This window comes from Canis aureus, chromosome 3 (genome assembly GCF_053574225.1).
Source record: "Canis aureus isolate CA01 chromosome 3, VMU_Caureus_v.1.0, whole genome shotgun sequence".
NCBI classification, from domain to species: Eukaryota; Metazoa; Chordata; class Mammalia; order Carnivora; family Canidae; genus Canis; species Canis aureus.
In genome coordinates, this window is record NC_135613.1 from 20,975,888 (window position 1) to 21,002,196 (window position 26,309).

Sequence of the window (26,309 nt, forward strand, 5' to 3'; positions counted from 1 at the left end):
AGGACTTAATTTGGCGTGATGAAACCAGAGCTTAGGAACAGAAAACAAAACAAAAAAGCACAAACAGAAAAAAACATTGTCTTACTTTGTGATGCATGTTTCTCTTAAATGCTGACTTAGAAGAGCTCATGAAAATTGGGGGCACCCGTTGAATGTGATCATGGCTGTGCTTGGTTCCTGGTTGTGGCACAAGGGGCAATGACAAGGAAGTGGATGTGGTTGGCAGAGCATTTCTCAGCACCAAGGCGTTTGAGAGACCCTGTTGGGGATGGGTGGCTGGCACGAAGGACAAAGGGACTTTGCCATCTCTACTCTAGCTGAAGGAAGGGGTTGGCCATTGCCTTCCTCTGCTTCCTCCTTCCCAGTGCCCAACAACCTGCTGGAAAAGGAAAAGATGATTATCATGTCCTGGGGGATCAGAATACCAGGAATCACTTTGCAAAAATACCTAGCATTTTCCTGATTGAGCTCTTCTGTGCTATCATGTCTTCCCATGGCCTTCGGGCTTTTCATATGGCTGCTTCCCAGGCCGGCCAGATACCCAGAACTCAGCTGGGTTCCCCCCCTTTCCTTGGGTTATTGCAAATGACACAGAACAGGCTGTGATAGCATTTATCCTCACCAGGGGGCTTTCCCTACAGTGTTGTACTTACTTGACCGAGAATCCCAGAAGTTCAAGATTGGGGATTCTAAATGTGCTCGTTACTGCCCTGCTCTGGCACTTCCGTGCATTCCAGTTCTGTTCAATAAATTTGCTTAAAAACAGATGAACTGGGGCACCTGGGTGGCTCAGGCAGTTAAGCATCTGCCTTCAGCTCAGGTCCATGATCTCAGGGTCCTGGGATCGAGCCCCACGTCGGGATCCCTGCTCAGTGGGGAGCCTGCTTCTCCCTCTGCCCCTTTCCCTGCTTGTGCTGTCTCTCTCTCAAATAAATAAAATCTTTAAAACCTAGCAAAAAAAAATATGCATCAGTAGTAGCCGACCACTGGAAACAACCCAAAGATCCATCAAGAGTAGAATGAACAAATAAATTGGCATAAACTCCTTCAGTGGAATACTGTGCAGCCATGGAGATTAGCCAGCCATCCCCACGTGCAAGTCATGCATGAACCTCTGACACCACTGAGTGGAAGGAAGCAGGCATGGGAGAGTAGGTATTGCATGTTACCACTTATATAAGGTTCAAACCCAGCCCAACTCACCTATGGTGACTGAGATCATGACAGGCATCACCCTTCTCCCCGTGGGTGGGTAGCACGAGTTGCTTCTAGGGGCTGCTAATCTCTGTTTCTTGATTTGGAGGCTGGCTATATGGGTCAGTTTGTGAGAATTTGAGCTGTACACTTAAGATATGTGCACCTTCTCTGTGTATGTTATTCTCTGAAAACGCAGCAGTACAAAATTGCAACTCGCTTAACAGAAATCCTGCTTTTTTTCACAGATTGGTGGACAATGTGAATCGAAAGCCATCGAAAAAGAGAAAACAGTTGTAGCTCTGTCACCGAAGGAGGCCAGCAAATGCCACAGAGAGGATTTGGCCAAAGCGTTTTATGTAAGAATTGAATTTGCCTTTGAAGCTGGTATGGGAAGGCTTTTAGCTTCAGAAGAAAGCAACACAAATTATACATTTTTATCATCGTTGCTAGAAAATGCTACTGATGTTGAACTGTTCCGCTATCCCACGTGAACTATCATCATCATGGCTGTCACTGGAACCAACCCTCATGGGGCCCTTGCCAGAGGATGGGCACCACCCGAATCTCCATATCCTTGTTTTTCTTACTCAGAGACCCAGAGAACACGGTAACTCACCCCCACGGTTCCAAAGGAGCAAGTGAGACCTGAGTCCAGGTGGTCTGACATGAAAGCTCCAACTTTTAATCACCCTCTGTTTACACACTTCCTCATTTATAATCTGGGGTGTTTGCAATTACCGAAACCAAATTCTTACATGTTTCTCAAGTGGATTTGACTTCCTGGCCTTCCAGTGCAAGGCCATAAACACACACACACACACACACACACACACTGCCTTCCCTCCATGAAGCTCTTCTCTGAAGCTAAAGAACATTGCTTGCCTTCTGTTTTTCATTTACTAGAAGAACACTGAGCAAACATAGTGATGTGTGTGTGTGTTTACTCATAATCCACCACACTTTGGGGAAGCAAATAAAAATCTACCAATAAAGGGGTCTATGCCACAATCTCAAGATGGTTGGGAAATTGGTGTTTCATGCCAGCCTTTTCTCTCTTTCTCTCTCTCTTCCTTCCTTCCTCCCTTTCTCCCTTCCTTCCTTTCTTAGAGAAGGTGTACAAATGGGAGGGAAGGAACAGAGGGAGAGAGAGAATCCCAAGCAGGCTCTATGCCCCCAGCACAGAGCCCAACAAAGGGCTTGATCTCACCATCCTGAGATCATGACCTGAGCTGAAACCAAGAGTCAGATGCTCAACCAACTGAACCACCCAGGCGCCCCATCATGCCAGTCTTTTCTTGAGAATAATTCAGAAGTCTGTTTAAATTCAAGTCCTGCTTGTTAGTATTAAGGGAAGGAAATAGTCTTGCCTCACCTAAATGTCTTCCCTTGTCTAGCAAACATGCTTGGTTTTCTTTATTGAAATCTAGAGATCCGTTCAACTTTTCCTGTCACCTCTTTCACCGGGTACAGCTTTCTTGTTGCCAACTTTTTAAAAACAAGGACACCTTTGCTGCAACCAGAATAGCAAAGTTACCTTACATAATTATCAATTTAATGATAGTTTCTGTAAAGAGCTTGAAATTATATCTGGCACAATGTATGTATGATATAGTAATTTTAGCTGTTGCTTCTAAGGAGGGGCCTTTTTTATTTTTCCTTTTTAATTTTTAATTATGGTAAAACGTACAATGTAAAATTTGCCATCTTCACCATTGTTGAATGTATGATTCAGATTCTATTTTTAATTAGGAATCCCCATACTGTTCTGTATCACAGCTGTACCATTTTAGGTCCCCAAGGCCTATTTTTTTAAAGAAGAAAATATAACTGTTTCTACCTTTCTGGAATTCCTGCTACAATCTAGCTTGTTGAAATATAAGGTCGAGGTTGTCTCTTCTGCTATAATTATAGGGCAAAAGTGCAGTCCATTTGAGAAAGAACTGGACTATGGGTTTTCCTTCTCTCTCTGTTCCTATTTGCTTGAGGTCTTTGAACAAGTTCCTTCTCCTTTTTGGCCAGCCGAATTTTCTTGTCCATTTTGGAAGTGGCTGGCTTTCCAAAGTGGGAGTTCTGTGCAGTGGGCTCCCTGGTCTTTCAGGGCCCATCGGTGAGTCTGTGCTTAACCGTGTCCTTCCAGGTGGACTTACGAAATGGGCTGTCCGAGTTCTCGGTGTTGCAGCGAAGGCAGGTCCATGGCTGGAATGAGTTTGTCGCTGATAATACTGAGCCTGTGTGGAAGAAATATCTTGTCCAGGTAGGTGTCATTCCTTGACATTAACTGGTGTAAGCCAGAGAGGGTGGAATGATCATTCATTCTTTAAATATTGGTTGCGGGATGTCCTTGGACCAACATGGTGGATGTCCTTGGACCAACATGGTGGTGGTACAAAGATTAGGAAGTTTCATGCTCATTCAGGCTAGTTTTAGACAAGAGGGATGGCCATGAGTAGATCACTAACTACCCAGGCAGCCGTGATCACGAACAATAGCTGTTACATTCATAGAGAGGTTTTCACATGCTGGGCACCATACTCATCCAGTAAATAAGGAAGCATTGACTTCATCTTCCTCTTAATCCTCATTTTGAGATGAGGAGGGTAAACAGAGAGGTTGAAATATGTCCCCCAGGCTGTGTAGGGTTGCTAGATTTAGCAAATGACAAGCAGAATGCCTTGTGAAATGTGAATTTCAGATAAATAGAGGTTTTTTTTACTATAAGTGTGTCCCAAATGTCACATGGGACATAATTATACCAAAAAAATTCCTTGTTTATCTGAAATTCACTATTAACTGGCCGTCTTACAGTCTGTCTGGCAGCTGGAGCCTAATGTCACATGGCAGTAAGTGGCAAGCTAGGGAGTGAAGCCAGGCAGCTGGCTCCAGAGCCCCCACCCTTCTTCGCCTCTGCACTTGGTACTGGCACCATGCGGAATGGATGGCACACAAGTCGGATGCCTGGAAGCCACTGGGAAGAGGAGGGAAAAATTGGAAATACACATGGCTACAAGTTCTGGTCTAGGAGTCAGCACCCCCACCACCTACCCAGTATCCATTCAGAAAGCCCCAGGTAACAGGCTGACTACCCAGATACCTGAAGTCATTCAGACTGCCTCGGTTTCCCCTCCTGGCCTCCCTCCTGTCCCTGACACTTGTCTCTCTGGTCTGTGGTTCCTGGGCTTCAGCAGCCTTCCTAGTGGCTCTGCGTTTAAAGCTTCGTGATTGGTCGGTTGAGGGGCCAGTCACAGTCCTCCTTGCAGCATCCTCAAGCTGTGCTCTGGGGGCCGCTCATCCACTCATTGGTCAGGTCTCAGCACACCGGGAGGTGTGACTCTTTGACGCATTTGGCACCAAAATTTGACTTCTTGGTGCACGGGTGGCTCTTGCCAGCCCGAAAGCTTCCCGGAATCCCAGGATGGAAGGAAGCAGCAGTGGCTCCTGGCAGCTGGAGTTCAGGGAAGCAGGCCACACAGGCAGTGGGGACGGCCTCCCTTCTGCCACTGGGCCTCTGGGGTGATCAGTTCCTGCCCTCGGTGCCCCTTCCACCAGGAGGCTCTCCCATTTCCCCAACCGTCCTCCTTCCTGCCTTTGCCCTATTAAAACTGCCACAGACGCCAGCCAGGGCCTTTGCAAAAATATCTCTTACATTTCCTAGAGCAGGGAACCTTCAGTACCAGGCACTGCGCAAAGAGCAGCAGCCAGACCAACTTCCTGCTTTTGGGAGACAGACAGCTGCGTGTGTGAGCATGGTGGGGAGAAATGAGTCAGCACAGCTGCCAGGAAATGGCCGTTCTGTTTTGGGCTGCGTGGTCAGGGGAGCCGTTTGACTGATGCCCAGAGGGGGTGATCTTGGAGCAGAGACCTGAATGAAATGAAGAAAAGAGCCATTGAGGGTCTGGAGGAAGGATGTGCAGGAGGGAGAAGTGCAAAGGTCCTGAGGCAGAAGAGGCCGGACACATGTGAGGATAACTGAGCTTCAGAAGGTGGCCTGGAGAATCCAGGTACCTGGTGCGTGATGCATATTCAACCCTGTTTGTACATCCCTCACCTCATTTCTCTCCAACTGGATGGCAAGTCTGTGATGGGCTCGGGGCTGAAATGAAATCCTCTTGGCTCTACTGGACTGAGATGTTCTTCCCCTCTGTACTGCTAGGTTGAATAGTGTGCCCACAAACCCATGTTTACCTGGAACCTGAGAATAGCACCTTATTTGGAAATAAGGTCTTTGCAGTTGTGACTAGTTTAGATGAGGTCGTACTGCATTGGGGTGGCCCTAAATCCAATGGCTGGTGTCCCTGATAAGAAGAGGGGAGACACATGGAACACCCATGGGAGGAGAGGGCCACGTGACAACAGAGGCAGAGACAGCAGGGGTGTGTCCCAAGCCAGGCAACAGCGGGGACGGCTGGTCGCCACCAGGAGCTGGAAGAGGCAGGAAGGATTCTCCGCCAGAGCCTCCGGAGTCAGTATGGCCCCAGGAACACCTTCATACGGGTTCCGGCCTCCGGAGCTGGGAGAGAACCCGCCTACATTGTTGGAAGCCCTCAGGCTGTGGTCGTTTATGGCAGGCCCCCTTCCTGGAGCTCGCGTGTCCCCCCTGCTCCTGGACACCATCCTCCCTGGATTTCCAAGGAAAGGCTGTAGCCGCCCTGCGGTGTGAGTGCGTGGCCCGGAGCACTGGGCACAGCCCCTCCCTGTGCGGGCTGCCCGGGGACCCCTCAACCCCGGGTCTCACTGTCAGGGGCGGTCGGCACCGAACTTGGGACTTCACTAGCCAAAACCTTTTTCTTAGATTTTTTCATTAGAGAAAATTTCAGAAACATGCATAGGTAAAGGGGCCCCCGAGTGGCTCGGTCAGTTAAGCATCTGCCTTCGGCTCAGGTCCTGATCTCAGGGTCCTGGGACGGAGCCCCTGCTCCGTGGGGAGCCTGCTTCTCCCTCTCCCTCTGCCCTCTACCCTGCTTGTGCTTGCTCTCTCTCTCAAATAAATAAACAAAATCTTTTATGAATATATTCATAAGTAGAAAGAATAAATAATATAATGACCCCCACATACCCATTATCTTTCTTCAACAATTATCAATCCATTTGACCCACTTTTATTCCTCACTTTTCTTTGCAGTATTTTCAAATTCTAGATATTGAATCCTTTTGCCATCTATACTTTGCTATGTATCATTAGAAGACATTTTCCTCTTTCTCTCTCTCTTTTTTTCTCAGATGTGACAATAATACTCTTGTCCCACCAACACCATTGTCACTTCATGGCCTGGTCCAGTTCAAGGTCCACAGTCAGTTTTCCCCACAGGCCTCAAAGACGCCTTTTTCAGTTGATTTGTTCAAAGCAGTGTCTGAATAAATCCTACCCCCTGAGATCGAGTCCCATGTCAGGCTCCCTGCATGGAGCCTGCTTCTCCCTCTGCCTGTGTCTCTGCACCTCTGTGTGTGTGTGTGTATGTGTGTGTCATGAATAAATAAATAAAATCTTTTTTAAGATTTTTTAAAAAATCCTACCCTCACTTTGCACATTTCAAGTTTCAGATATGATCACAGAAACATTGTAGCTAAGAAGACAAAATGTCTTCAAGTTGCTCAGTCTTGAGAATTCAAAATAGATGCTGTGGCTAACTCAGGGCTGCTGGTGAACTGACCACAAAGTGTCCTGTCCCTCATTCAGAGGAGATAAAGCACAGCAAGTCTGGGATGGGGAGTAAGGGGCACTAAATCCCTGCATGCACAACACTGTTGTGCTTCTTTTCATGAATCACACATCTGATCACATTTCTCTTTTTGCCTTGGCTGCTAGGAAGCTCAAAGCCAAATGCACAGCTGCATTTTAAACCACTGAAACAGGACTTGCATATTGATATGTTAAGTCTTACCTTGATCCTGATCTTTGGTCTCCCGTCTCTCTTCTGTTTTTGTGTGTTTGTGTTTATGTTTCCTTTCAATCATCGGTAACATGAACTACTATGTAATAGATCTGTGAAATGAGGGAATAGATACATAAAGCAATCAAGTAAAAATCCTTTTGGGAAGTTTCTATGGGGCCCGTTTTCTCAGGAAGGACATCATAGGAGCCCTCCAAGGCAGTTACAGGAGCAGGTTGGTGTAATCGGGGCACATGGTATTGGGGAGCTGGCCCAGTGGCCATGCTGGAGCAGAGCTGGCAGCATGGACCTGGAGCCACCAGAGGGGCCAGGTCCTGCCCTGGAGTGTCATGGAGACATGGCAGGGTGAGACCAAGAACTCCAGGTCGGGGCTGGGGCTGCTATCTGGACAGGCAGTGTTGGATGACACACATCCCACCCCCCAAGAAACTGCAGGGGTGGGATTTCAGGGGGAAGAGAACCATTGGCTGGGGTGGTCTTCCTCCCTAGTCCTGGGGTCACGTGGTTGGTGCCAGCCTGGAAGCCTGGCCCTGAGGGAAGAGCTGTGTGATGGGGACCAACTAGAAGAGACCCCACCACAACCCCGCTGCCCTGTGTTCACTCTGCAGTTTAAGAACCCCCTGATCCTGCTGCTCCTGGCATCCGCCTTGGTGAGCGTCCTCACGAAGCAGTACGAGGACGCAGTCAGCATCGCCATGGTGAGTGTGTGTGTGTGGGGGGGGGCGGGGAAGCAGGCTCCCAGCCCCACTGCCAAGGGGCTTGCGGAGTCTTTGCCCCTTTCAGCATGCAAGGAAAACGAGTTTGGCCGTGGGGGGTGGGGGGTGGGGTGGGGGAGTACAGCAGAAAGAAAGGAAAGCAAATCCTCATCCTTCTCTGCCGCCCATGGAGGTGTGCTGGTTCATTTTGCCATCACTGTTGGTGGATACCTGGGTGGCTTCTAGTTAGTTCTTTGCTATTACAGTGAATTCCTTCTCTATGACCCCTGGGTTGGATTTGCTGCATCCCCTCTGTGCATGAGGAACAAGGAGCAAACCATTTGTAAGCCTTTGTAAGCCATTACCCAGAGGAAACCATTGAGCACCTTTTTAAAAAGAGGTTTTTTTAATTTTAAGTGAAAGTCACATGATTTAAAAATTTGGCCATTTAAAAGTGTACATTCCGGTGGCCTTTGGCACATTCATAATGTTGTGCAACCACCACCTCTAGCTAGTACCAAAATACTTCCTTGCCTTAAGAGGAGACCCCTCCCTACCCCCCACACTACCTCCATCCCCTTTCCCCTTTCTCCTCCTCTTTCCCCTCCCCCTCCCATCTTCCATGCCTTCCCACTTCCCACTTCCCGTCACCCCTCCTCCTCTCCCTTCCCATCCCCCTCCCTTCCTCTCTCCCTTCTGCCCTCCCATCTCCCTCCCCTTCCCCCTTCTTTCCCCCTCTCCATCCCTCCCAACCCATCTCCCAGCTCCTGGCAACCCCCACTCTGCTCTCTGCCTCTATGACCCATGTAGATATTTTATATAAATGAAATCATGCAATATATGACCTTTCATATCTGGCTCCTACTGAATACCTTTTGATGACTGTCATTCCTGCTTCCCTCTATCTGTCATGTGCTCTCTTAAAATACAAAAGCAACTCCTTCCCTAAAGTGGCATTTGCTCCTTTGTTGAAAAGGCGGAAGCTACATCCAAACCTTCTTTTTTTTTTTTTTTTTTTTTTTTTATTTATGATAGTCACAGAGAGAGAGAGAGAGAGAGAGGCAGAGACACAGGCAGAGGGAGAAGCAGGCTCCATGCACTGGGAGCCTGATGTGGGATTCGATCCCGGGTCTCCAGGATCGCGCCCTGGGCCAAAGGCAGGCGCCAAACTACTGCGCCACCCAGGGATCCCACATCCAAACCTTCTGATGTGGAATGCTGTTTACAATATGTTGTGTGCAAAGGTGGTTTATAAGACAATATGTCTGTACTCTAGGATCCTGTATTTACATCTATGCGGAAAAATCTAGAAGGGTGCCCTAAAACGTGAACCTGTGGATGCCAGAATTTGGGATGATTTTTCTGTTCTTTTTCAGGGGGTTGGGTGGGAGAGGGCTCATCTGTTTCATAAATTTGTCTGTGCCTGTTTTGCAAGAAGAAAGGAAATTTATTTGGAAAGGTGAGGTGCTGTGCCCCGCCTTCCATGGGCTCATTCACCCACTCACTCAACAGCTGGGTGCTGACATCACCTTCCCCCTTTGCTCCCTAGGCTGTCCTGATCGTGGTCACTGTTGCCTTCATCCAGGTGTGTAATTATGTTTCTGAGGTCTTGGTCAGGGTGACCTGGGTGTGCTGGTGGCTCTGTGGGGTTCCCAGTCTTGATTATCGTGTTCGATGTCCTGCCTGCCAGGAATACAGGTCGGAGAAATCCCTGGAAGAGCTGACCAAGCTGGTTCCTCCTGAATGTAACTGGTAAGTCAGAGATTCCCTGGAACTTTTTGGTTCATCAGAGGAGCCCATGGGTTGGTGAGTTTGGCAAAAGTTTGGCAATATTTGTGTCTCTTGTAGCGTGATGGAGGAGGACCATGTCTTTCCAGGGGTTGGGAGACCTGGCATCTGCCCTGCCAACAGATTACTCTGTGTCGTTGGGCATGTCCTTCTACTTCTCTGGCTCAAGTCTCTCGTCAGAGTCTAATCAGGGAGCCTGGGCTGGGGCTGTGCACAGATGGTGGGAATGGCTTTGGGAAGAAGGCGGTCCACAAAACCCATGGTAGGTTGTGCAATGCTGTGCCCATTTTTCCTATGGAGGGCATTCAGAGGTTGCATTAGATTCTCCGAGAGGGGATGAGAGGATGTGGGGCTAGAACAGGCCAAGGCTCCAGGCCACTGGGCTGCTGGGTGAGATGACACAAGGATGACCTCCAGCCAGGTGCCCCGCCGCCCTGCCAGCCTCTTTCCTGCCCGGACATTTCCACGGTGCCTCCTGTTATCACACAGCCCTCACCAAAGATGTTTAAGGAGGAGGAAGGAAAGACAAAACCTCAGTGCTGTGTGATAGAACTTTCTGGAATGTTCTGTAATCCATGCTAATACAGCACCACTACTCACACAGGACCACTGAGGAATTGGGTGTGGCTGGGGCTACTGGGGAAGTGAGCTCTTCATGTTCTTAGCATAAATAGCCGGTGGGGGCTTGTGGGAGCTGTTCCCGGGACAGCCAAGGCTTAGAGCCGCTGCTGGGGCCACCGCCCCTGGGGAGGAGATGACACACACACAGGAGAAAGTGTTTGGGGCCTGGCTTTTTCTCCACATAATTTCTAGTATACCAGTAATCCACATGCTTTTCCTCCTTGTAGAAATGGTCTGATTTCAGAAAAGGTCTAAGTCTGCACCCCTTCCCTTGACTAGCTCTGCTGAGGTTGCTTCGGGGCCATGTGTCTTTCCCAAGTAAGCACGTGTTGCTCAAAAGTAACTGAAAGTATCTCACGATCCGAGGGGCTTCATAAAGGTTTAAACGTATAGTAACTCTGTTTTCTGAACGATGATGTTTGGGGGAAATGCCTAACATATATTTGGATATAAATGGCACAGTGGTGCCTCATGGCTGCAGATAGAAAGATCTGGTGGGATGAGTCCCGCCTCTCAAGGAGCCAGCAAGCGGTGTGTGTGTGTGTGTGTGTGTGTGTAGAATACAAGGCAGAGAATAACGAGTAACAGAGACAAAAAGAGGATGATGTGGAAGCGCAAGAGAAGGGGAGTCAATTCTAGAAGGTTCACCGGGGTCACGAAAAATGTCTGGGCTTAGTAAGTAGACGAACAAGGCTGTCAGAAATCCAGATGTGTGATGGGTGATGTCATCATCTGAACAAACAGAAATGGAAGTGATTTATGTGACTGATGATCTGATCTTAAGTTTAAATATCAAATCTTGGCCTTTCAGGTGAATAGTATGCATTATTAACGTGCCCGGAAGTCATTTCTAAAAGATGATATTATGTTCAAGCACAGCGGTGGCAGGCAGGTTGGTAGAACTCAAAGGGCACTGAAGATAGGCAGCCCCTGTCTCGGCATCTGAGGCCTGTTGTACAAGCCAGAAGAAACCCCTGCCACGCAGGCCCCTCCTGGGTTCCCCCATCCTTTGCCCTCAGTACATCTTAATTGAGCATCTACTGTGTGCCAGGAGGAATGGTGCCAGGGTTACACAGATGAACAAGAAGGGAAGGCCTTGGCCCTTGGAGCGCTCACGCTTGTACCAGGGGAGGCAGATAACAAAGTGAAGGGGCAAGAGGACTGTGGACTCTGGCAGGTGCAGGACAGCCAAACAGCCCCCCCCCACACACACACACACACAGCCACAGGAAAACCACCCAGAGATGTATCAGCAGTTGCTGGAGGAGTGGGACCAGCTCTGAATAGCTGGTGATCCAGCTGCCCTGATCTGACATTTGAGGAGGAGCTGGTATTTCACTTGAGACCTGAGGAATAGAAGGAGCCAGGCATGGGAAGAACTGAGGGAGCAGCAGGTGAATATCTGATGGGTGCTCTTGGCTCCAGGGACAGCTCAGCCACACAAAACAGAGAAATTGTGTTGTCTCATGGCAAGGGATTTGAGGTGGGAGGGACAGTGTGGTTGGTTAGGTTGAGAAGATGCTGAGGACCTGGTCCTTTCATTTCTTCATTTTGCCATCCTTGGCTTGTTGGTTCTGTCATCTGGCTGGATCCCCTCGAGCTCCTAAGACACCGGCCACAGCTCCAGGCACCAGAGCCAACAAATGAAGAAGCCACACGCACGCGCATCTACGATTTATGTGACTGATGATCTGATCTTAAGTTTAAGTATCAAATCTTGGCCTTTCAAGTGAATAGTATGCATTATTAACGTGCCCGGAAGTCATTTCTAAAAGGTGATTTTATGTTCAAGCACAGCGGTGGCAGGCAGGTTGGTAGAACTCAAAGAATGAGGAAACCTCTCTCTCGAGCCCGCAGCAAATGTCCACTCGTGTCTCAAAACCTAGTGTTCTGGAACATGCCTGTGCCTAAGCCAGTCATGGGAGACGGCGGGATCACCCTGACGGTCTCACTGAGTCGGGACCCACTCCCTAGAACAGACAGCTGTGGAGGGGGAGGGGTGGATATCTGAACAAGAGTGAGTTCTGTTAACAAAGAAGAGGGAGGGAAATGTCCTCTTCAACGTCCAAGGTTAGCAAAAACCTCGAGAGTAGAAAGAGCTGGGTGTGTTTGAGGGCTGGGTGGCCTGAGAGAGGGAGCAGCAGGGATGAGGGAGGGGGGAGGTCCAGGTCAAGGGGGCCTTAGCAGAGACTTTGGGATTGAATCCAAGGTCCTCGAAAGTCATTAGAAGTTTGGAGCAGGAGGGAGCTGGGATCTGATTCTTGCATTTTAAGAGCTTTCTGGCCACTGTGTAGGTGACAAATTGAAGGGGGCCAGAGGTGGGGCAGGAGTGCAGCTGGGGCTGCAGCATCCAAGGGGCGGGGGACGTGTGGTGGGCCAGCAGGTGGAGCCTGTGCATGGAACCGCATGCATTGTTCCTGGCACTGCTGTGAGGAGGGCTCCTGGCCCACTGGGAAGGAAGGTCCCAGGCTTCTCCGGCACTTACAATGCTCCCTACCCCACCCACCCCCCATCAGCTCTGATGAGGCTCTTCCATGCTGAGGGCTGGAGATGGCTCTCCATTACCAGAGTGGTGTCTTCTCTGAGGACAGAAGTGCTGCTAGCTCCTGGTTCCATTAAGGAAGCTTTAGAGCTGCTGACTTGCCCCTACGGAAGCTTCCAGAGGCCATGTGGCTCTGCCTTGTTTCCAGGCAGGGTAAACAGTGGTAGCCCCATTTTTTCAGATGAGGTCCCGGGTCCCCCAGAAGCCACACACTTTTCCAAAAGTCTTCTAGGGTATGAGAATTTAAAATACAATAAAACCATAAAGGCACAAAGGTTTGTCCGTAAGTGAAAGAGAAAGTGTGATTCTCTATTCTTTGCTCAAACTTATTAAAGTGTGCAAAAATGGGATGTGATCAGCGTGCTTTTGCTTTCTACCATTTCAAATGCAGCATAAGAGAAGGAAAGCTCCAGCACCTGCTTGCACGAGACCTGGTTCCTGGAGACATTGTGTCCCTCTCGATCGGAGACCGCATCCCTGCAGACATACGTCTCACCGAGGTGAGAGGTCCTGAAGCCTGGTCTGTGCGATGTGCAGACACTTAGCTTATTGGAGGCAAGCATTTTCTCTTGCTCTCTCTCTTGCACTCTCTCTCTCTCTTGCTCACATACACACACACATACATACACACACACACAGGTGTGCTCATACATGCACATACACAAGACATGAAATTAGCAACCAAGCTAATTTTATCACAAGGCCCCTCAAATTCTATTTCATAAATTGTTTATTCCCATTTTCAGTAAAAGCCTAACAAAGTTTGGCTACGTGAGTTTCTGGTTTACAGTGACTACAGTAACAAATTGTTGGAGGTGTTGGAAATTGGGGGTGGGTGGGGGGACTCTGGGTTTCACATCCTTGCCCTGCATCTCCCAGCTGTGACTTTGGAAAGGATCAGCTATTCTGGGCCTTGGTTTCCTCATCTATGAAAGGGGCCACCATTCGTCTTACCTTGAGGAAGTAAGACCTGGAGCTGCTCAGCCCAGTGCCTAGTGTGACATGAGTGGTCACCGCATATCAGCAGTGGCTTCAGAAGCTCCTTCCCTGCTTCTTCAACAGTCCCTGAAACAGTTTTTAAGGCCCTGGGTAACTGCATTTCCACGATTTTTCCTCCTGCCCTGCTTAGGTTAAATTCAGTTGTACCTGCTATTGACACCACAGAATGCTTTCTTCCGTCTCCCCCTTGGTATTTTGCAATTCCACTGAACAATCAATAGCTTTGTTGATTCACAGTGGGTTATTTGTGTCAGCTATTAAATTCTGAGATCCAGGAGAGCTTTATGTGGAGTTGAAAGTCACTTAGGTCCAGGAAACAACAGGTTCGTGAAAGTTCTCTAAGTTAGTAACCCAAATACTAGGCTTTTTGCATCGTGTGTGAGGGTCACAAAACATTCTCTCTTCCCATAGTTAAGAAAAAGGCCAAGGCCTGGGGTGGGAGGCTGACCTGGACTAGCCAGTAGAGCGGGGTCACTGCTTCTTCCTTCTCCTCTCCCACTTCTGACATGAAAAGGGTGTTGAATGGGATCTGTCAGGGCTCCAAGTAATGCTTTGTCTCTGAGGTGGGAGACTGGCGGGGTGTGAGGAGACAGGAAGACACTTGTCTGCACATGAGCAGGAAGTGACCAGATTGCCTTCAGGCCCAGCCACCTCTGGGTGGTCACTGGTATTGTGTGGCTTCTGTGCTTTGACTATTTTCAGCCACTCACTCCCTCAGCTGACATGGTGCCTGGGAGGTCACCAGCCACTCCACTCCCTTGTGCCCCACTCCAAAGCCTTCTGCTGCAGATCTGATCTGACGAGAACATCGGACTGTCATAATTACAGCTCCTGGATTCAGTCAATGGAGGGGTTCCCTTTCCACTGTTGACTTACTGTTTTTATTATGGGGTTACCTAACCATGAACAAACATAAAATTAGGTACAAATTCCATGTGATTCAAACTTTATGCAACTGTAAACCTCAGCCAGATTTTCCAAGTAAGTACAACTTACCCCAATTATCATCATGTTCCATTAGACAGTGTTTTCTGGAAACTAAATCCCTGCCTGCCAGGGGGGATGTGGTGCTGATTTCTGTTGCCTGTGGTCTGTGATGTTGGCAGCCAGTGGTGCTAGGTGACCTTCCCTTCCCATTTTCTTCCTTCATCGTGTTAGGAGCTCCTCCAGGTAGTCCTTTGACTTTCCCTTGATGTCCTGGAGATAAAAAACAAACACACATGATCAGTTCATGGTTGTTTGACTGTGGTTAATAGAGTAAGAGAAATATGTAGGCTTTAATGGGCCAGGGATTTTCTCCTCTCTTGCATAATGAGACACTGGAGATGGAGCTTCCAGAACCAATATGGTGCCTCCATCACGGAACAAAGGACCAGGGCTTCTTCCAGTCCCCTACTCTGACCTCCTGAGGGTGTGACCATCCTTTTAATGCTTGTAACATGGCTTCTGGAGCCACTCTTACAAAGGCCCAGGTAGGGAGAAAGAAGATGCCAGAAGGATGAAGAGGGTCTTACAGCTCAGCCACCTTCACAGAACTTACCCGAGACTGTCAGTGATTTTTACTTATGTCCAGTTGTCCAGAGGGTAGAGGCACTGTGAGCTGTAAGGGAAGCTGGGAAGTAGTATTTGGTGGGGGGCACATGGTTACCCCCAACTCCCAATACCATTCCCAGTGGGGGTTCTTTTAGGAAGAGGGGGCATGGACATTATATAGGCAAGGGGTAGCCCTTGTCATCCTTGGGGACTGGGCTCCCATGGCAGTGTGCATTTTGGTAATAGATAGTTACTGAATTTTTTATATTTGAATGTGTACAGAACTCACCAGCCTCTATTTGAATCATACTGATCTCACTGTTCTCTTGTGAGTTCATAGAAGATGGCTTTTCTAATTTGGTCTACTGTGCTTAAATGGCAAAGTCCTTAGGGGCAGACTCAAGTTCACTCAGCCTGGACCCCTTCTATGTTCTGCACAGTATCTGGCACAGTTCTGGCTACAGGAGACTCACCTCTTGAGTGGTACCTACTGGGTCTGTGTCAGTGTCAGTTTTGCAAGATGATTCAAGAGTGTAGTTTCTGGAACCAGAGCCTTGGTTCCCATGTCTGCTCTGCAATGAAGTAACTGTATAACCTTGAACAAGTTACTTGAGCAAGTTATTTAAATCTCTCTGTGCCTCAGTTTCCCCATATGTAAAATGGAGAAACCAATAGCATCTTTCCTGGAGAATGTGGAGATTAAGAGATAGGCCTTGTGAAGTGCTTGGCACAGAGTGTAGCCCATCCTAGGAGTTCTGGAAATGGGAGTACCTCCCTCCTCCTTTCTTGGTACGTGCGTGCGTGTGCATGTGTGTGTGCACACATGTGTGCTGTGTCCATGTGTGGTTTCTGGTGTTAACGTAACCTCAGGCTGTTACTGAATAACCTGGCTCAGTGATGCTCGAAGCACATGGATTGAATGGGAGTCTCTGAGGTGGGCAGGATATGGTGTGTCCAGAGAAAGGCACAGGTGCTTTGAGAGGTATATTCTTTTTTAAAAAATATTTTATTTATTTATTTATTTATTTATTTATTTATTTATTTATTTATTTATTTATTTATGAGAGACACAGAGAGAGAGGCAGAGACACAGGCAGAGGGAGAAGCAGGCTCCCTGCAAGGAGCCCGATGTGGGACTTGATCCCAAGACCCCAGGATCACGACCTGAGCCAAAGGCAGATGCTTAACCACTGAGTCACTGAGGTGTCCCCGAAAGGTATATTCTAAATTAACCATTGCTAGAGTTTTTTCTAACGTTATATGTTACATTAAAATTTTAACAAACGTTAAAGAAGGTATGAGATGTTTTTCAAGAGGGGCCACACATTTAAAGCTTGTTCAATTCCCAGAGGCCATGTTCTCATACTTGCTCCTTGATTCTGATGTGCTCCTTGTTATCTGTTGGCAAATGGCATTAAGGTGCCAGATACCATCCTGTGCTTTTTCTGGTTATGTGTTTTTGTGGGTTTTTTTATTATGGCAAAATTTAAAAAACCAAAAAACTTTTGTTACATTCTAAGTTGTGATTTGGATTACTTCTTATTGGCAGAAAATCCTCATGAAAACAGCTATAACTTTATGGCAGGGGTTGATGAGGGAAGCACAGTTTACTTTCCAAACCAGACATCATAGACATTTCTGGAAGACACCAGTTTAGGAAAAGCAAGCACATCTGTGCCCGAAGTAGCTGGGTACCAGCAGATCCAGCTGCTCTCCAGAGGCCTCTCCTGGGCCACACCTCTGTTCGACACCATCAATGCCAAATCAATCATTTTTATCAGTTGGCAAGATGACAGTGATTTCTCAAAGCCTAAAGATTGTGTTCAAATTTAAACACAGATGCAAGCTTTCTTTAATGCACCCACAAAAAATGTCTGAGGTTCCTAAATTCTCTATGATACTCAGGGACTAAAAAAAAAAGAAAAAAAAAAGAGAGAGAAAAGAAACTCAGGGACTTCTCAGTTTGTGATTTTAATATCAAGGATGGTCCCAAGGAATCTGCTTTTCTTCTGCCTAAGACCGCCAACACAGTCTTAGGAGTTTGTTCAGGAAAAAACTTCATTGGATCCTGACTCTGGGAAACAAACAAAAGATTGCGGAAGGGGGGAGGTCGGTGGGGAGATGAGACAACTCGGTGATGGGCACTAAGGAGAGCACTTGATGGGATAAACCCTGGGTGTTATACTATATGTTGGCAAATTGAATTTAAAAAGACTTTACTGGAAAAAAATAAAAAAATAAAAAATAAAAAGACTTCAGTGGAATATCCTGCCAGTTGAGTATAGGTAACCTAAGCAAAAAATCCTCTACAACCCAACTCCAGGTCCCAGCAGAGGGATATTTTCTGCTTAGAGATGCATGCCAGCTGTATAGATGCCCATTGGTCAGGATTCATTCTTGGCAATCAGGGGCACGATCTCATATACACAGGAGGCTTTTCCCAGTTGAGAAGTTTTAGAGGGTAAGGGTGGTCTGTTCTGTGCTTTTAAAATCTATTCTCAGAGTGAAAAGGGGAGAATCCATTGTCTTTTCCCCTTGCTACTCTAGGTCACAGACCTCCTGGTAGACGAGTCCAGTTTCACAGGAGAAGCCGAGCCATGTAGTAAGACGGACAGCCCGCTGACGGGCGGAGGGGACCTCACCACTCTGAGCAACATTGTCTTCATGGGGACCCTGGTGCAGTATGGGAAGGGGCAGGTAAGCCCCAGGGACACTGGCCACCCTCAACAGCAGGCTTCCAGCTTCAGATCTCACACTTCTCTCTCCTGAACACAGGGAGTCGTTATTGGAACAGGGGAAAGGTCCCAGTTCGGAGAAGTGTTTAAGATGATGCAGGCTGAAGAGGTAAGGGCCAGTGGGGACTTTGGTTTTCTTGTGAGCTGGGGTTTGAGATGACTTTTGGCTACTGATACCAGCCGTGCCCACTCCTTAGCAATGAGGGTGTTGGGGTTAATACGAGTTACGCTTTGCATGCTTTTAAAATTTTATTTTTATGGAATGGCGTTTATTAGGATTTGGGGGGTCAAGATATAACTTACAAGCAGTAATATGCACAGGCTTTAGGGGGAGGGGTCAGTGAGTTTTTATAGATGCACACCCCTGTGTAATCATCACTCCACTCAAGATATTTAAAAAGCCCAACAGAAGCTGAGGGGCACTACCGGGGTCTCCTCTAACACACCCACTGTTATCCTTTCAGACGCCTAAAACCCCGCTACAAAAAAGCATGGACAAGCTGGGGAAGCAGCTGACACTTTTCTCATTTGGCATAATCGGTGAGTGAAGCGTCTGTACTCAGTCCAGGGTACAGAGGGAAGCCGTCTGAGCAGCCGTGGCTTTTTCTCAGAAATCCTGCTGCTGACTTGGGTGAGGACCGAGGTTTGGGATTGGCGACTCTGATAGTACCAAGAGGTTTCTGTCTTAGCCCAGGCTGACTGTTAGCAAGCAGCCCTGCATTGTGATGGCTTCACCTGGGCAAGGTGTACTTCTTGCTCTCAACCCAGTCCATGGGGCACGTTCCTGATGGAGTGGCTTTCCAAGGCAGGTCACCTCCAGGGAAAGGGTCTCAGGCCCCTACCACAGTATTGTCCTCCCTCCTCCGGGTCCTCAGAGGTGGGCCATAATTCTGTTCAGCCAGCAAGTGGGGAAAGCCGGCAACAGAGGCTTGTGTGGGAAATGTTGAAGGCTTGGGCCCACAAGGTGGGGTCATCACCTTGCCCGTTCTCGATTGGCCAGAATGGAGTCACATGGCCTAGCTGGCTGCAGAAGAACCTGGGAGCTGTAGTTTAGCGGGGCACCCCGCAGGAGCTCTATGCTACTGAGCAGGCCGTGCCTCTTGGCCTTTGGCAACACACCAGACAGGATCAACATGATGCTGAGGACCTAAAAGTAGGTCTTAGCCTGAATGTCCCCATGGGGCTTCCCTGGTGCCTTCACCGTCTCCTTCCTGCTATCTCCAGCTCTGGCTTTGATTCTGTGTTCTTCATTCTCAGCTTTAAGGATCCACTGGCTCCTGGCCCATAGCAGATCCTTAATCAGCACTTGTTGAGTGATGTGTTAATAAAGGAACCAACCAAGGAACCACTGCTCATAGCACAGGGAGTGATGAAAGGAAGAACCAGTGAGGCTCCCTAAAACTTGTAGAGCCAGAGAAAGTTCATGGGAGAAACAGGTGTCCCTCGTAGAAGCACTTTTGTTGTGCCTCTGGCCACCCAGGTGCATGAATTCATTTAACAAGTGTCTTATGACAAGCTAGATCCTGGGATATGTTTGGGAGCTACCAAGATGTATCAAATGCAGCTTCTGCCCTTTGAAAGACCCCTGGTCAATAAGAGAGAGATACCTGAACAAATACGAAATGTAAAGGTAGCAGTTAATCTGGAGTGGGAGACCTGGGGGTTATGACATTAAACTGAGTCTTGCAGGCTAAGTAGGAGTTTGCCAAATGAAAAAAGAGGGAGTTAAGAATTCCAGACAGAAAAATAATAAAAAAATAAAAAAATAAAAAAAGAATTCCAGACAGAAGAAAGGATATATTCACAGGCATGGAGGGGATCCTCACTCCTTTGTAACTTATGAGAGGTTAGTAAATTTAGCAGAGAGGTTAAGAGGATGTGGTCTGAAGTCAGGGCTTCCAGTTCTGTTGTGCTAGGGACAGATCCGCTCGCCCTTTCTTCCCTGGGTACCATTTCCCAAAATTCCAGTGTCTAGTCTATTTTCCAAATTTCAACTTTGGCTTTAAGCTCTCAGAGTTGGCTAAATCACTAGCTTTAATGTTTTTACGTAACTCTATGTCTTCTTCCCTTCTTCCCACCCTATTTTGTCCTGAAGCCATAATGGAAGATGGGTTTTATCTTAACCTGCCAAGTCTGATCTCGACCAGTGGGGCTTTGAGGTCATGTTCCTGCTTGGTGGCAAGGACGACAGTGACAGATTAGGGAAGGCTGTCATGGACACGGGTGGGGAAAGAGGCCTACGCAATGCCATTTGTTTGCCATCCTTGGGGATGCATACATCTCTGGCATCTCTGGCAGAGTAAAATGACCATGTGGCCCTTTGTCCAGAGGCTTCCTTTGCTCTCTCATTATGGGGATTGGAAACTATGACTCCTGGACCAAATTGGGTTTGCCACCTGTTTTTGTAAAGAATATGCTTTACATTGTTAGATATTTGGGGAAAAAATCGAAGGAAGAAGAATACTTCACAATATAAAAGTTCTATGAAATTCAGATTTCATTATTCATAAATAATGGGGTTGTTTTTTTAGAACACAGCCACACCCATTCACCTATTGCTATGGCCTCTTTCACTTTACAGTGGCCACATTGAGTTGCCGCAAAGGCCATGTGGCCCAGAAAGTCAAAACTGTTTACTATCTGGCCGGTTGGAGAATAAGCCTTCTGACACCCGCTCTAGAAGGAGTGCCTGAAGGAGAGTGCACTGTCAGTGCCTGCTGCTCTTTCTGAGGTAGAACAGATATCATGTAGAGGTGCTTCAAGGCCGATTGTCAAGTAGATGAAATTTGGTTTTTGCAAGTTCCAAGCCAGAGGCTCTGCAAGGTCGTTGTCTCGTATAAGCCATTATTCCTCAAGTTAATTAGAACTTAGGTACATTGGCACATCCATGACCAACCCTATGATAGGACTCAGACTTTTTTTCTTCTTAATAAATATTTCAAGAGCTACCCTAGCAGAGTGGGAGTTCTGGAACTGGTTCCGTTGATCCCTGGGCCCATGAAGGAGACACAGGGAAGCTGTCATGGGCTGGTCAATGCTTAAGAACCAGTTTTCCTGGGAGATGAGTGTTTGCCAGGCTCTGTGGTGTAAATACCCTCCAGTGGCCACTTTCAAACCACTCATGTATTGAAGTCATTGAGTGTGAGTTTGGGAAGAGATGTGCACCACCAGCCCTCGGGGGCCCCCACGGCATGGTCAGACCCCAGGGACTGGAACTGCAGGCTCACCACCCACCCCTATTTCTAATAGAGTTGCCCCTCCTCCAGTCTTTGTATCTGGATTCATTTGGATTCCAACTGAGATTTCATTTGTCTACTGCCACCAATTACAGTATGAAAAAAAATAAATAACCCTAACAAATCAGACCTTGTGACACCCCCACCCCTACTACCAACATACACACACCCTATAGGCATGCTTACACTTCTACTGCCCAGCACAAAACCTGCCCTGGCTCCCCGTTCCCTGCGAAATGAAACTACTGTTCCTCGGCAAGTTCTCCGAGGCTCCACAGGTGACTCTGCTTGCCTTCCTGCCTCTTCTGACGACAAAGGCAACGGCAGCTAGCCACCAGGCACTTGCTGTGGGCCAGGAACTGTGCTGAGCACATCAGGTAGATTGTTGTATCTTAAATCCTGAAACAACTCCTTGAGGAAGGCATGGTCATTATCCCCACTTTATGGATAAGGAAACTGAGGCTGCACCTGGCAGCCCCAGAGCTTTTCCCCATTGCTGGAACATCCTGTGCACTTTCGTGGGTCCCAGTGTCTCTCGTGCCCCCTCTCTGACCCGAGGGTCCATTGCTGGCACCGGGCCTGCTGTTTGGTAAACACTGGGTGAATGATGAGGGAGAGAAGGGAAAGGCACTATGTTTAATCATGAACACGGCAGGACACAGTCCTGTAAAAACCGGGCCCATCTGCCCGTCACAGGAGCAGCTGTCACCTGCCACATCAGACACCGCAGGGCAGGCATCCAGGCACATGGGGCATCTGGGAGAGTTTTGGAATCATCTGTAAACATTTGCCAACAGCCTGAGATGAACTAACTGGCTGATCATTTCTTTAACTTGGATTGGTTTGGGCCCTTCCTGAAAAAGTGCAACTATTCCTTTTTTGCAGGTATGAAAGTGTCTTTAAAAGAAGTAGGAAAGTGGTTACAATACTTGAGGCTCTTGTCGCCTTATGCATAGATTCCTGAAGTTCTTTTAAGGAAATGAGTTTGAAACACATTGGCATGTCAGAGGCTGTACACATGTGCATGCGTGTGTGCGCACACACACATTTCGTCTCTTTCCCAGGCTTGATCATGTTCACTGGCTGGCTGCAAGGGAAGCCGCTCCTTAGTATGTTCACAATCGGGGTCAGGTAAGGGCACTGTGCTGACCTCCCCTCTCTGGGACAGCAGTTAAGGTAGGGAGAAGGGGGGGGGCATCCCGGGTCAGAATGCCATGGGTTGGACTGAAGCCTGTCTCTTCCACTCCCCGACTCTGTGACTCTGGGCAAGTGTGTTGGCCTAAACCCAGTGAAAGCCAGCCTGCCCCGTGCAGCGGTGCCCTCACAGCCTCAGGGGCAGGGCAGAAAGTCTCCCGTGTGCCACTACCCCCTAGCCATCCGCCCTCCCGGCCACCGGCCTTTGCCCTGCAGATACTAGTTGAGCATCCGTTGACTGTTGGTCTGGATCACCCGGGGTGATGGAGCCCAATCACAGATTTTCTGGGCTGGCGGGAAAAGTAAGTGTAAACAAGTCAAGTGAACATTGATAAAATCATCGCAACTTACGATCAAGGCTGCCAAGGAAACAGTTGCAGAGAGAGTAAAAGGGAGGTGGGAAGAGACATGTCCTGGGCAGGTGGCCAGGGAAGGTGCTCGGAGGGGCAGAAGCAGAGATAGAGGAACCCGTTGGAGAAGGCAGGAAGGGGGTTCAGCAGGGAGGGCCCAACCATGGTAGGTGGTGGGACTGAGCTGTGGGCGCCTGGGGACACCAGGAGGGACAGGGTGGGCTCTGTGAGCAGAGCCACATAGTGGAGTCAGGGAACATATCACCTGCCGCTTATGGGCCTCTTTCCTCCTGATTTTTTTTTTTCTGTATTTTTTTTAAAAGATTTTATTTATTTATTCATGAGAAAGAGAGAGAGACAGAGATACAGACAGAGGGAGAAGCAGGCTCCATGCAGGAAGCCCAATATGGGACTCAATCCAGGGACCGCGGAATCACGCCCCAAGCCAGAGGCAGATGCTCAACTGCTGAGCCACCCAGGAGTCCTATCTTTCTTCCTGATTTCAAATCATGTCATTAGAGTGCTCCACATGGCATGCTGGGCCATTCTTGACATAGACACAGGAGGTGACAGGGGTATGAACCCTAGCTTTCTGCAACCGAGAGGGAGCTCATGGGGTGTGCGCAGCTGGCTATGCTGTGGAATGTGGATTCGAGTCCAGGATGGGCATCTTGGAAGTCTGGGTTGTTGTAGAGTAGGGGTCTCTGGCATTAGCCTGAGGATATGAGGGTCCTGGGGAAAGCTTGTTCAACACCAGTCACGGGTGCCCTGACTCAGTGGGTCTTGGTGGGGGGTGGGATGGGGACTGGCAGCTGAGAGTCTGCATTCTGAACAAGCTTCCCCAGGTGTTCATGCTGCTCTAAGAGGTGGCCCAGTTGGGGTTCCAGCAAGAGGCAGGGCCAGGAAAGAAGTTGAGCCCCTGACAAGAGTACTCAGGTGATTAAGGCTTCGGAGGGAGGTGCAGTGGTAGAGGGACAGAGGAGCCTGAGCCCTTGGCGGGAGGATAGGGGGGTGGAATTCCCAGAAAAAGCAGAGCACTCAGAAGCTGTGACAAAGAACCTCCTTCAAATAATGGCACATTCCATTCCCATCTTATAAACCATGGGAGGTTCTGTGAGCCAAAAAGACCAGCCAATATTTACAAGTAAATAACAGAAAGGCCCCCATGTCCATCCCCAGTGCCATTTGTAGGTCACTCCTGGGTCCTGGCCTCCACATCCCCTCCCTCTGACTTCTCCCATTAGGTCCATGAGACACTTGCCATTCAGAGAAAATGTATACTGTTCGTTTCACTTGTGACTTTGAAAAGATGAAGATTTTTAGCAGAGTTAGCCACTCAAGATCACGGCCTCAGAAGGTGGAAATAAGCCGGGTAGCCAGAGAGGAAGAGATTCTCCCAAAAGAAGTAACATGAGAATTATTCTTTTACACACTTTATCCTAATTCCCTGTGTCTTGAGTGACGTGCAAGATGATCCAAAGTATACTCGCTTTTCCTGGTCCATGCTAATCTTTATTAGTTTATGGATTAATTTTTTATTATTATGCAAGCATCCAAATAGGTGTAAAAACGCCCTTCCCACACCATATGGGGAGAAAGTCTTCCTCGTATCCCTCTGCAAATGTTTGCTTAGCTAGTCTTGTCAGCGGGTGCCATAAAACCAAGGAAGCCTTCTTGCTGTCACCATAGAAACTGGGCACAGTCCCTTGGCCAAATCCAGTAATCTCATTGTTTCCAGGGAAAAGGCCACCATCCGTGTACCACATATCTTTGATTCTAAGATGTAGTTTCTTTTCACACTTTAACTTCTCTGAGGTCAGGCTGCTTCTTATAAATGATGAGATAAGAAAGCACCAGGTGGTTAATGAACTGGCGGTATTTTTTTTTTCTTAGTGGTACACAGATAATGGTGCCCTTCACCATCAGCTATGTCTTAGATTTGATGAAATAGGATTGCCACGTGTGACTCTGGTGCTGTGCGCTTCCTCAGCCGGGCTTTCTGATGATGCACCAGGCTGCGTAGAATGCTGGCTGTGCGCTGGGCATTGCAGCAACCTGGCACAAGAAAACCCCAGTTCAGAGGAAAGAGAAACCCCTCACCATTAATTCTAAGGCTAATGAAACACCCAGGCTGAACCACCGCCCAGTCAATCCCATTTACAAGATTTCAACCAGCTCTAGGCTCTTGCAGGCATCCCTCCTTTCATGGGGCTTTGTAGATCCTGCCTTTTTCACAAAGTGAAAGGCACTCCTGTGTTGAACAAGTCAACCAGGGCCATTTTTCCCAATAGCATTTGGTCATTTCACATCCCCGTGCCCCATTTTGGTAATTGCAATATCTGAAACTTTTCATTATTTTTTATGTTGATCAGTGAGTGATACAGTGTACTGAAAGCTCAGATGATTGTTAGCATTTTTTTTAGCAACGAAGTATTTTTAAGTTAAACTGTATACTTTTTTTTTTTTTAGACCTGATGCTATTGCATATTGAATAGACTACAGTGTAAACAACTTTTATGTGCACTGGGAACCGATAGGTTCATTTGACTGGGTTTATTGTGACGGTCGCTTTGTTGTGGTGGTCTGGAACTGAAACCCAGTACCTCTGAGTGTGCCTGTCTTCACTCATTCCTATCTGTTTGTCCCGCAAATATTTGCTGAATGTCTGTAGGGCTTTGCTGGATGTCCTGGTGCAGAGGGTGAGCTGCGGAGGGGTGTGGCTGGCAACGCTTACCCCTAGCTCTGCACAGAGGCACCCTCTCTAGTCTGCCCCAAAACTCTTCAGCCTCCCCTATGGGCCCAAAGCCAGCAGGAAGCCCCACACTAACTTTTGCCTCATCCACACCTGCTCAAGACTGTGGAATGGGGAATCAATCAGCCATAATGTTCTGGAACCAAATTTGATGCAGAAAGAGCCCCTTCTTAACATCCCCTCACATGTTGACACACTGCCCAGGGGGAAGGGATCCACATGCTTTATCACAATTCAGTCTCCAGAGAGAGAAGCCCATTAGTTCAGCTGGAGTCAGATGTTCTCTTCTAATCCAATCAGCCATGGCTTTGGGAGAGTAGAGTCCCATGGTACGCAAGGAGTTGGAGGGGGACTCCTGGGTAGCTCAATGATTAAGTGTCTGCCTTCGGCTCAGGACATGATCCTGGGATCAAGTCCTGCATTGGGCTCCCCGTGGCATCTGTTTCTTCCTCTGCCTGCGTCTCTGCCTCTTTCTCTGTGTTTCTCATGAATAAATAAAATCTTAAGAAAGAAAGAAAGAAAGAAAGAAAGAAAGAAAGAAAGAAAGAAAGAAAGAAAGAAAGAAAGAAAGAAAGAAAGAAAGAAAGAGTTGGAGGGGTAATAATGAAATGAATAGACACTCAAACAGTTCTGCTACAATTGGTAAAGGCACAAGTTTGTCACTACGTCCTTCAGCCTTAAGTTCCTAGTCTGACTTCTTTACCAGAAATGTCTAAACAACTAGACCAATAAAAAGTAAAATTCAGGAGACTCGGGGAGGGCTCTCTGAACCAAAAAAT

At 48.0% G+C, this 26,309-nt stretch overlaps 1 protein-coding gene across 1 annotated transcript in view; it reads left to right on the plus strand.

The window, feature by feature from the left end:
- Positions 1-26,309, plus strand: part of ATP2C2 (ATPase secretory pathway Ca2+ transporting 2) — a 59,424-nt gene that overhangs the window by 17,204 nt on the left and 15,911 nt on the right. The window contains exons 2-11 of the mRNA XM_077891035.1: positions 1,443-1,553; positions 3,335-3,451; positions 7,694-7,783; positions 9,330-9,365; positions 9,471-9,532; positions 13,123-13,231; positions 17,811-17,960; positions 18,039-18,107; positions 18,463-18,538; positions 22,299-22,365. Coding sequence (XP_077747161.1) covers positions 1,443-1,553; positions 3,335-3,451; positions 7,694-7,783; positions 9,330-9,365; positions 9,471-9,532; positions 13,123-13,231; positions 17,811-17,960; positions 18,039-18,107; positions 18,463-18,538; positions 22,299-22,365 — 887 coding nt within the window. The remainder of the gene's footprint in view (positions 1-1,442; positions 1,554-3,334; positions 3,452-7,693; positions 7,784-9,329; positions 9,366-9,470; positions 9,533-13,122; positions 13,232-17,810; positions 17,961-18,038; positions 18,108-18,462; positions 18,539-22,298; positions 22,366-26,309) is intronic.